Raw genomic sequence first — 11,655 nt, forward strand, 5'->3', positions numbered from 1 at the left:
AAAGACGAAAACGCCCATCTAAGGGTGAGAGAGTGGTAGGGCGCTCTGCTAAGTAATTACGTTAGGATGTGAGTGTCAAAATGGTAATTTTATTACTCTAGCGCCTGCTGAATTGGAAATCTCGTTTGCATACTCGACGCCGTAAATGAAGTTTTTATTTATTAATTTTTTAATTGAAGCTATTAACAGAGAAGAAAATACAGGAATCTGACGTGTAGGAGACGCTTGGTTTCACTGAGGAGTGGCTTCGTATAGGGAAACTGTTGGGAATGCTGAACTGGGATGAAAGATGTGGGCATGATCCAGATATCGCCATGTTTAGAATGAAATTGATTACAATCCGATGGTATTCTTGTCGAGTTCACAATCACGTAGAGTGAGTAACGCAGTACGTGATTCAGCTTAAATAAATAATAAATAGTCCAACTCCTCGAGAACGGAATAGAAAAGAACCTGTCTCTCTCTCTCCCTCCGGTTGCTACAAAGAATATTGCAAAACAGTACGGGCGCCACTAGAGTAGGTTGGCAAGAGAGAGCGGAAGAGTGTAAAAGGACGGCGTAAATGCCGGGATCCCGTGACTTTTCCGGCGAAGGGAGGGCTGAATCAGTTACTGAGTTTGTCTGCGTAAAAGAACGAGAGAGAGAGATAGATACCGGAGGTTTTTGAACTTTGAAGTTTGAAGAAGAAAACGGCCATTGACTAACGTAACGATCGTTTCTGCACAGTGTTATAGGTCAGCTGCATACCCATTTTTTACTATTTAGTATTAATTTATTTTTATTTAGTGGTGTTTTTATAGTTCTGATTTGAGTACAGATCCCTACGTCTGTCAAGGAGAGAGGAGAGATAAAACGAAAGAAAACAACGGAGAAAGATCCACGGATCTGAAATCATCTCTCTGTCTCTCTCTCCCACTGTTTTCTTACGGCTACGGGGAGTGAATAATAAAAATAATAAAATAAAAGGGTTTCTTACTTTGCAGTGAATAAAATAAGAGTTGTAAAAGGTACCTTTTTCACCATTGCTGGACAGAGAGAGAGAGAGAGAGAGAGAGAGAGAGAGAGTCAACCGACCCTTTTCTTCGCCTTGGTTTATGTATTTGTAAGGCTTCGAAGAGTCCACATAAGCGTTTATCTTCACCTTTGTTTTGTTCTTCTGTGTCACCCTTTTAGGGCTTTCATTTTCTCTTTCTATCTCTCTGACTCACTCTTTTTTCTAGTTGTCAGTCATGGAAGCTTAGGTAGTCAAGCATGCAGAAGAGGAAATATGAGAGAGCAAAGTAGGGTTTTTTTTTGTTCGCTCGACCTTTAAGTTTAATGGTTCCCTTATTTTTTGGTTCGCTCTACAGTCCGATAGGGTAAAGGGGGAGTGTGGGAGACGGGGAGAGAACGAAGTGCTAAGCAGCAATAAGGTTTTCATTTGCTTGCCTTCTTTCTCTTTCTTTCTCTCTTGAGCAACCTTTCTAGAGAGGGAGTTGGAGACATTTGGTTTAACCTTCTGTCTCCCTTTCCTCTCTATTTTTTTTTTTATTTTCTGTTCCTTTCTTCTTCCTCTTCTTCTTCGTCTTTGTCGTCGCCGTCGCCGTCGCCGTCGACCTGTTTTCTGGGGTGTTTTCCTGAGCTACCCGCTTCATTAATTTTCACTTCTTGCTTTTTCTCCTTTTACTCGGGCTTGGCTTTCTCGGTTGGTTAGTTGAAAAAGTAAGCTTTCTAGGCGGGATAAGACGGGTTTCAGTCACGGAGGTAAATCGGCGAATGTGGTTGCCGTTTCTGCATAGACTAGTGCTTGAAAGGTTGGAAAAGAGAGGAGGAAGAAATTCCAAGTAGACCCAAACAACTGATAAGAGTAGAGTTTGAAAGGGAAAAGGAAAACACAATAAGACAGCAAAAAAGGAGTTATTTTTGATGAGTTTTGGGGGTTTTCTTGATAGTGGTTCTGGTGGTGGTGCAAGAGTCGTGGCCGATATTCCTTACAGCAATATGCCTGCTGGTGCGATCGCTCAGCCACGCCTACTCTCTCCTTCTCTGGCCAAGTCTATGTTCAATTCCCCAGGCCTCTCTCTCGCTCTTGTATGATACTTTTTTTTCTTGCATTATATATTTTAAAGTAATTTTTAACCTCTATTTTTGTTCTGGGTTCTGTTTCAATTTTGCATCTATCATTCATTGTAGTTTTCAATTATACTGATCTCCTTCTCCGTTGATGAATTTTCGAGCAGAAAACTGGAATGGAGGGACAAGGCGAGGTGGGTCGGATTGGGGAGAATTTGGATACTGGTGCAGTGGGGAGGAACAAGGAAGATGGATATGAGAGCAGATCTGGAAGCGATAACATGGAAGGCGCATCCGGCGATGATCAGGACGGGGATAATAATCCGCCAAGGAAGAAGAGATACCATCGGCACACCCCACAGCAAATCCAAGAGCTCGAGGCGTAAGATATTCCTTCTTCTTTGCAATTTCCGTGTCTGTTTGCGTTTTACCAAACTGGATTGCTTAGTCTTTTTCTGTGATATTTGTTCCTTCAGTCTTTTCAAGGAATGCCCTCATCCAGATGAGAAACAACGGAATGAACTCAGCAAGAGACTTTGCTTGGAGAGCAGGCAGGTCAAGTTCTGGTTTCAGAACAGACGGACCCAGATGAAGGCATCTCTCTCTCTCCTTCTTCTTCTTCTTCTTCTTCTTCTTCTTCTTCATGTAGTGTTAACTTGTAAGTTTTAACCCCTATCTGTTTATCTTAAACCAGACCCAACTCGAGCGCCATGAAAACTCAATACTTAGACAAGAGAACGATAAGCTGCGAGCCGAGAACATGTCGATTAGGGATGCGATGAGGAACCCGATCTGCAGCAACTGTGGGGGCCCGGCAATGCTTGGCGACATATCTTTAGAAGAGCAGCACCTTAGGATTGAGAATGCTCGTTTGAAGGATGAGCTTGACAGGGTCTGCGCGCTTGCAGGAAAGTTCTTGGGCAGGCCAGTGTCGTCCTTGGCTACTTCTATCCCTCCACCTATGCCCAGTTCTAGTTTGGAGCTTGCCGTCGGTAGCAACGGCTTTGGTGGCCTGAACACTGTAGCCGCGACATTGCCTCTTGTGAGTGATTTTGGTGGGGGTGTTTCCAGTGCGTTGTCGGTTGTGCCGCCGGCCAGGCCAGCTGCTGGTGTGACGGGTCTCGAGAGATCACTAGAGAGATCAATGTTTTTGGACCTTGCATTGGCTGCCATGGATGAGCTGGTTAAGATGGCTCAGACCGACAAGCCCCTTTGGCTCCCTGGTCTTGATGGAGGGAAAGAAACACTCAACCACGAGGAGTACATGCAGACCTTTCCTCCATGTATTGGACTGAAACCTTCTGGGTTTGTCACCGAAGCCACACGGGAGACTGGTATGGTTATCATCAACAGCTTGGCTCTTGTTGAGACGCTAATGGATGCGGTAACCGTCCAAGCTTTTCCTCCAGTATTTCCGATATTTTTGCTGAAATTCATCATTCATCATATCTGGGAGATTACTTCCGATGAGAAAGATGATCAAGAGTTTTGCCTTTTCGAGCATAATTTACAAGGATCACCTTGATCATCTCTTGTTATTTTCAGTCGATGAATTAACCCATTGTGATGGAAAATTTCTCGGTTGCCACCTGCTTTTTACTAAGGTTTCTATGCCATAATTTTTCTTGGTAGTTGGTTTAATGGGTATGCTGGTGCTGAATTTTTCTTGTGGACTGTTTGTTTGTTTCCATTTACAGAGCCGATGGGCAGAAATGTTTCCATGCATGATTGCGAGAACCTCCACCACCGAAGTTATATCAAGCGGGATGGGCGGAACCAGAAACTGTGCACTTCAGCTGGTAAGTAATGTAGGAGGCAGGAATGGAAAAATGAAAACTTTGTTTCAGTTCACAATCTAACATCTTCTTTTAAGGGCTGTTTGGAGTAAATCACTTCTTGCTTTGCAGATGCATGCGGAGCTCCAAGTTCTATCTCCGCTTGTTCCAATCCGGGAGGTCAAATTCCTAAGGTTCTGCAAGCAGCATGCAGAAGGGGTGTGGGCTGTAGTGGATGTGTCAATCGACCACATCCTCCGAGAAACCTCAAATGAACCCGTTTTTGTGAGCTGCAGGAGGCTTCCATCCGGCTGTGTTGTGCAGGATATGCCCAATGGTTACTCCAAGGTGATAAGCCCTAAACTGAACAACTCTTGGTCCCCCCACCATATTTTGATTTCGCTCCAGCTTTAATTTATTCGCCTCTCCTCCCCAACTGGGTATGCCCCCTTGATTTTTGCCTACAATGAATTCCTCTATCTAACTGCCATTCTGGGTTTTGAGGCCGTTTGATAAATGCTCAAGTGGCTGAACTGAACGACTTACTGTCTACAATCTGATTCACTTGTTCACTGAAAGGACAAGGCAATAAGTAATACAGTTCAGTCAGATAAGCTGTTTTCAAGTGAAGTGCATCTGGATCTGGTCTAAAAATCTTGAGCCCTTGGAACTCCCCAGCTCATTTCATTAAGCTCCCCCCGCTTCAAATAATTTTGTTGGGTCTGGTGATTTGCCCACTTCACTGCTCTCTCTCTGGCGTTCAGAAATTTTATTATTTTCCGAAGAATCTGGACCTGTTTACTCAGAAATTTTTTAACGTCCTAAGATGCTGCATCAGTGAACTTTACAAAAAAGAAAGTTTTCCAAACTTCAACGCCAAGGTTCCATGGTGCAACAGTGTCTTTTCTCCCAAATTAATTTTTTTACTTGCATTGTACATGACCAAAATCGAGGTTACCCACATTTTTATATTAATCGAAGCCTCTATTACTATTTGTTTCTGCACCTCGAACACATTAATTTCGTAGCCTTTTTCTCTGGGTTAAACCTTGTAGTCTTCAACTTGTCAAGTTTAATATGTTTTTGATGTTTCTATTCCCATCTTTAGTTCTCTCTCTCTCTCTCTCTCTCTCTCTCTATTCCTATCCTATCCTATTCTCATAGTATTTTTTTATTGTTTAAAATAAAACGTTGTCAAAACCAAGCCAAGAGATGAGACCATGGATGATGAAACTGAGCATTACCTGGTTCCAGCTTCGAGCCCATATATCTCGTAATTGTTTTGTCACTCCGTGAAGACCTTCTGGTCAAGCTTATAGACCGTGGCCATCGTGCAAATTTCTTCTTATTTCCTTTTTATTTATTTATCATAATATGCTGTTCAAATCTCGATACATTGTGCCTTGAACTATCTACCTCATCTGACGCCCTTTCCCAACGGAAGCTCTATTTTGGGAAATATTATTTTATTTCTGTCGCGCTTATGGCCAATGTCTTAGCAAACCCAATTGAATTTTTGATAATTTGTTTAATGATGTTCCACAATTGATGACTCTTTTTTCTCTACCTTTAGCTATCTACATGAATAAAAAAGTGAACTCTCGCTATCTTTCTTGATCTGGAATTTGATTTGTTCACTGAGACGTGTGGTAAAAACGATTGAAATTTTTTAAACAATTCATGAAAGTTCTATTTAGTGTACGCATTTGGTTTTATTGTAGCGGGTTGATGGTTAACTTGGAAGGGGTAAAAACACAGGTGACTTGGGTGGAACATGGTGAGTACGACGAGAGTTCTATTCATCAGCTTTACCGCCCCTTGCTGAGAGCTGGTATGGGCTTTGGTGCTCAGAGGTGGGTAGCCACCCTACAGCGACAGTGCGAGTGCTTAGCCATCCTCATGTCGTCTACTCTCCCGGCAAGAGATCACACTGGTATGTTGTTTTTCTCTACCTAATTGTAATTTCATCGAATATCTACCGGCCTGCCTCCTGCTGCTTTAAATCCGAGCTGATTGTATTAGATAACAACCCTACAGCGATAACCCCAAGTGGTCGGAGAAGCATGTTGAAGTTGGCACAACGAATGACTGATAACTTCTGTGCTGGGGTATGTGCGTCTGCGGTTCACAAGTGGAACAAGCTGTGTGCGGGGAACGTGGATGAGGACGTGAGGGTGATGACCAGGAAGAGCGTGGACGATCCAGGGGAGCCTCCTGGTGTGGTGTTGAGTGCTGCGACGTCGGTTTGGCTGCCGGTATCGCCTCAGCGACTCTTCGATTTCTTGAGGGACGAGAGGCTGAGGAGTGAATGGGACATACTATCGAATGGAGGCCCCATGCAGGAGATGGCCCACATTGCAAAAGGCCAGGATCATGGCAACTGCGTCTCCCTTCTTCGTGCTAGCGTGAGTCCTTCATCCCATCCCTCTTGTTCCAACTTTCAACTTGTAAATTTGATCGTATCGCGTTGTGTTTCCCTAGTCCCTACGTCCCGTACCGTAGTTCTTTTGTCTTCTTTTGGATGGTTGTGTGAATTTCAAGAAGGTTGGGATGCGGGATTCATCTCTTAGAACACAGTGCGATGGACCCGGTTTGATTTTGCCATCTTCTGAATGAAAAAAGTCAAAAATAAAGGGGTCGCCTGTCACCTTTCTGATTCATTTCTGACGTCAATTGGATGAAAGCTGCCCCCATCTTTCTCGTCCTCTCTCTTATCTGCTGGGTTTTGACTTTGTTTTTCTTCACTGTAACAAACCAACTGATTTCTCCGTATAGATGGTTCCCCTGAAAAGTTTCTCACCTGCAATTTTTACAACTTTTTCCTTCTTTTTCACAAAAATTTTAACTTCTTCCATTGGCGATGCAGGCTATGAACGCGAATCAGAGCAGCATGTTGATACTGCAGGAGACCTGCATCGACGCTGCTGGGTCCCTGGTGGTGTACGCTCCGGTTGACATTCCAGCCATGCATCTAGTGATGAACGGCGGTGATTCCGCGTACGTGGCACTGCTGCCCTCGGGATTTGCTATTGTACCAGATGGTCCCGGATCACGTGGTCCCATCAACAGCAACCATCACCACACTAACGGCAACGGAAGCTCACAGAGGGTGGGTGGGTCGCTACTGACGGTGGCGTTTCAGATACTAGTCAATAATCTGCCGACGGCTAAGCTCACCGTGGAGTCCGTTGAGACCGTCAACAACCTCATATCTTGCACGGTGCAGAAGATCAAGGCCGCCCTTCACTGCGAAAACTGAGAGACAGTGAGGAGAGTGAAGGTGCGGGTGCTAATAAAGGATTTTACGTAAATAGCTATTATCCTTGTATGTAGAATAGTAGTTATTATTATATAGGTAAAGATAGGAGGGGGAGAGAGAGGAAAATCAGTGAAGGGTCAAAAGATTAAAGAGAGAGAAAGGGGTTTGGTGTTTGGGACAATGCTCGCAACGGGGGGTTGAGTCAAGAACGAACCGCGCGTCGAGAATCCTTGCAGGGTGGTGAGGACAAAAGCTATCCCAGGTTTCTGTGAAGCAGGGATTTTCACCGTGTTCTTAACACAACGCAAGGGTGGTGGTTCGGGTATTGACTCGTCGACCCGCGAGGAGGTGTCTCAACTTGAATGAAAAATAGTCAAAACAAAGAACAGAACAAAAGGAAATGAAGAAACAGGGGACCTCTTGTTAGTAGTAGTAGTTGTTTTATTCTATTTTATTTATTTAATCTTTCTCGATTCTGTTGCTTTTCGTTAAATTTTCGACTTTCGTCGTCTGTATTCATAGATAGACACAGCTGTTAGCTGGGTATAACTGGTTTCTTTCCAAAGTAATTTGGGCGATGTAAGAGGCCGTCTGGTGTGAGGGGGAAACTCGGGAATTGGGGGAAAGGCCAATTTAGCTTGCAGCCGGGGACGGGATGAATAATGGTGAAAGCGCGCCGCTGGGCGACGGAGTTGGGGCTAATGTGCAATAAATGAGATCGTCGTCGGTTGCGACCGTGGAGTAATGTGTGTCATTAAATTGTGGTTGGCGATATGTGAGCGTACAGCAGCTAATAGTCCAAAGGCGAGGTCATTTCGATTGAAATGGATCCGGTTTGCCCCCAAGCCATGCAACGAGAGACAAAAAAAAATGGCGCGGATCCGACTATCGGAGTTTGCTTTCTTTCAGGGGCAATTCCTTTATTTGTCAGGCGTTTGCTCCTTTTTATTTTTATTACTTACACGTGTCGTACATGCTGCTCTTCAATGGACACCCTCATACTTGAGAGGTTTCTAAGGTACGATCCAGTGGGAGATCATAATATCATATATTACCTCTCAAACTCCTCAATAGCGCATTAGGAACATTTGGCACAAGTAGAGTAGATGTTCATGTTGAGATGTGCTAATGTGCATTTAGGGCATATGGATGTAGATTTTTCATTTTTTATAATTAGTGGTGGCAATTGGGTGGGGTGGGGTGGGGTGGGTTGGGTTTGGGTTAAGCTTCAACCCAATTTATTTAACCTAGTAATTCATTAATGATTCAGTTATATAAAATTAAATGGGTAGGGTTCAATCTAAATTTGTCTTAACTCAATTTAATCTGCTCAAATTTATTAATCTTATATTTATGTATTTAAAACAAAAAACAAATTTTCGCTTGACAAATAAGTTGGTCATAACTTGGTTGTAACAATAGTTATTTACACTAGTGGTGAATGTTCAAATCACATTACATGCATCTTATTTTTACACAAGTGGAGAAGTTATTTGATTGTTCGGGTTTGATCGGATCACTTAGGTTCAAACCGGTCAGACCAACTTAAATAATCTATTTGGATTGTCTTTGAGTTAATCACATCAAGAGTGATTGAACCATTTGGAATTTGGATCACTTTGGTTGGACCAGACCGGGTCGGTTCAATCAATGACGAATTGACTTGGACCAACCTATATCAGGTTGTGCATAGGTCTGGAACCAAACCAACAGGTCCGAAGCGGGTCAAGGGATGCAAATTGGCCCGGTCCAAATTTGGGTCGAGTTGTGTGTTCTGAATAGAATCCAAGCAAGTAACCAAAATTTGGGTCGGATCGTGCTAGGTCGGGGCCAAACTAGTATGTCTGGGACCATTTCAGAATTGGGTCAACCCAGATCGGCATGATCTGGATTGGGTTGGGTTCGGATTGGACTGACCAACCCAAACGAACTGAGTCGAGTTGATTGGGTCTATTCATATTTAGATCGGGTTGAACTGGCTCGAACTTGGGTCGGGTTGATTTGGATTTATGTCGATTTGGGTGAAATGTGTTGAATCAAGGTAAAACTAATTTTAATAAATAATTAATAGAAATTTAATGCAATAATTATAAATTATTTGAGTCAAATGAAGAAAATTAAAATAAAATGGTTGTGAAGTTAATACTTGTATCTTTAGTGGTTAACCCAATGATTATTCACAACTCAACCCGACGCATCCCATTTAAAGTAACCAAATGGATGATCAACTCATTTCCAATCCACCAAATAAATGGGCGGACCGGGTGGATTGAGCGGGTTAGGTGAGAAATTGCCACCCCTACTTACAATTCATCCATTTCGTGCTTTAATAATTCACTTATATTAGTTTGGAAGGAGTACGAATACAAGTAAAATTTTGTAGTGGATGTCGTACACATGGATGTAGAATTTTCATTTCTTACAATTCATCCATTTCGTGCTTTAATAGTTTACTTATATTAGTTTAGAAGGTGTACAAATACAAATATGTAGAGTACAAAATCTTGTCTTTTGTATTATTTGTATATGTTTATACTGTGCATATTTGTATTTTTGCTCCTTCCAAATTGAGCCTAAAAGGAATACATATTAAAATATGTAGAGTGCAAAGCATTGCATTTTGTATGTAATTGTACTATACACATTTGTATTTGTACTCTTCCCAAGTCATTTATTTGGGTAGATGTGTTTATTCAAGTAAATGTTTTTTAGGAAACACTTTGTTTGCAGTTGTTATTGATTTTCTGTTTTTCATGTAAAGTTATACAATGATCATTTATTTATAAAAGTGTCATAATTAATTGAAGCAATATTTTAAAAAACCAACCTGGAATCAAAACTACTTTGGCCATTGATTTCTGGGTCAGTGGTTTGACCATCCGATCCAAATAGACATTCCATTGTAATTTTAAAAAATAAAAAATAATTAAAACAAAATGGCCTGTTGTTCAGGTCGACGGTTCAATCGCTCTAGTCAATTACTGTATGGCTTTTGGGCTGAATGATTCAACCATCTGGATCAAAGATGGTTTGAAAGCCATGTATTGAAGGGACAATGATTGTCCCACCAAGTATTAGCAATTTTTCAAACATATGTGAAAGTGATTTACCCAAGTCTCAAGAAGATATTATTTACTCAGGTAAATGAGTTGCTCGAGAATTGTTATTTTTCATAGGATTCGAAAATACCAAAACACAAATGCAAGTTTCTTTCCTTTTTGTGTGACCCACCAACTTACTTGCCTCCATATAGTGGCAGATCAAGGACGTTTAGGTTTGTGGATGGATGTCCACTGGAGAAGAGGAAAATTGTCATTTTTAGGTTTGAGGAGACGAAATAGAGAGATGAGATTGAGTTGTTGAGGGATGCAAAATGGGGAAAAAAACAAAAGGACAGAAAAAAATAAAAGTTAAAATCCTAAATCCCAAATTTGATGGAATAGAGACATGTGCCATTCTTGTATATTTTTTCTTTATTTCCAACCTATTCACCTCTAAAAAAGTGATTTTTTAAAGAAGCCAAATTTTATTTGACCCCCTACTATTTTATTTTTTGTGGAGGGCAATTGCAAAAGTATTTAAGTTTCTTCATAATTTTCAAAGTTTTATAAAAACACTTTTCAAATATCAATGGGAGCAATTGCCCACACTAACTTCTACATAGATCCGCCACTTCCCCTATTTACTAGAAAGCGTGCATGCCCTAAATCATAGATTTTTCTTTTTTAATTTTTTACATTATTTAATTCCTTATTTTGTTATAAATTATTTATCACAAAATAAAAAAATCAAGGTTTTTTATTTAATTCAAGGGTTATTAAGGAATGGAAGTTTTTAATTTTTATTGTTTGAGATGAGAATATTATTGTACGGTTGGGTTCAAGTAAATGTTTGATCGATGTTGGGTCAAAGCTCGGTTGAAGGATTATTATTTGGGACTATAATCAAGATTTTAAGTATGTGAAATATATAGTGTCTGGGTCATGGCTGAGCTGATCCTGAGAGACACATGGCCGCCTAGCCATCGCCCGACCACGTCGGCGTAGCTCGGCCGAGCTACACTATTAATGTGGCCCCCTATCTTATCCTTTCAACCACGTCAGCTACACGGCACACGGATGAGCACAACTACGGATAAATAGGAGTAAGAAAGACGACTCCGCTGGGGAATGTGACTCTATCTCGAATTCCTCGACGGCTAATCTCATCCCAACAACCCTGGAAGCCCAATCCGAATAGAACACTGATTTTCGGCTATAAAAAGGTACTCCATGCTCAAGGTAAAGGACCCCAACTTTTGACACCCGTACTTCTATTATGCTCGGACCAGCATCCCAGTATATCTCGGCCCGACCATCCATCACCTCCTACTGACTTGAGCGTTTGAACAATATACTTGGGGATAATTCCCCGGGCCTTTGACTTGTCCTTTTTTTTATCACAGGTTTTGAAGCGCGGCCTCATCCTTGTAGCTCAACACTGCTCTGTTGGCAATGACTATCTGATTGCTCTCCTCAGTTCGTGCACCACCTCAGATTGAACAACATCACAGAGTATGAAAGACAATTT

The 11,655-nt window shown here is 41.7% G+C and overlaps 1 protein-coding gene across 4 annotated transcripts; it reads left to right on the forward strand.

Annotated features, from left to right (window-relative positions):
• The first annotated feature begins 482 nt into the window (after window positions 1-482).
• Window positions 483-7,549, forward strand: LOC104612725 (homeobox-leucine zipper protein ANTHOCYANINLESS 2-like). Of its 4 annotated transcripts, none has more exons than XM_088890284.1 (9): window positions 483-734; window positions 2,220-2,434; window positions 2,529-2,646; window positions 2,747-3,436; window positions 3,750-3,851; window positions 3,960-4,175; window positions 5,586-5,760; window positions 5,865-6,232; window positions 6,694-7,549. In XM_088890284.1, exons 2-9 carry the CDS (start codon window positions 2,229-2,231, stop codon window positions 7,084-7,086), a joined length of 2,268 nt encoding a protein of 755 aa, XP_088746410.1. In that variant the 5' UTR covers window positions 483-734; window positions 2,220-2,228; the 3' UTR covers window positions 7,087-7,549. The 4 variants fall into 4 exon arrangements, with proteins under 4 accessions (XP_088746410.1, XP_088746409.1, XP_010278578.1 ...); XM_088890283.1 differs by having other exon boundaries at window positions 717-734; window positions 5,850-6,232; window positions 6,694-7,229; XM_010280276.3 differs by lacking the exon at window positions 483-734 and adding an exon at window positions 1,122-2,070.
• The last annotated feature ends 4,106 nt before the right edge of the window (window positions 7,550-11,655 follow it).

This window comes from Nelumbo nucifera, chromosome 6 (assembly GCF_055504915.1).
Source record: "Nelumbo nucifera cultivar China Antique chromosome 6, China Antique-T2T, whole genome shotgun sequence".
Classification (NCBI taxonomy): domain Eukaryota; kingdom Viridiplantae; phylum Streptophyta; class Magnoliopsida; order Proteales; family Nelumbonaceae; genus Nelumbo; species Nelumbo nucifera.

Coding starts and splice junctions, on each gene's coding strand:
- LOC104612725 (XM_010280275.3), top strand. CDS start 1,906: ATGAGTTTTGGGGGTTTTCTTGATAGTGGTTCTGGTGGTGGTGCAAGA. Junction 2,435..2,528: donor CAAATCCAAGAGCTCGAGGC/GTAAGATATTCC, acceptor TTGTTCCTTCAG/TCTTTTCAAGGAATGCCCTC. Junction 3,437..3,749: donor TTGAGACGCTAATGGATGCG/GTAACCGTCCAA, acceptor TTCCATTTACAG/AGCCGATGGGCAGAAATGTT.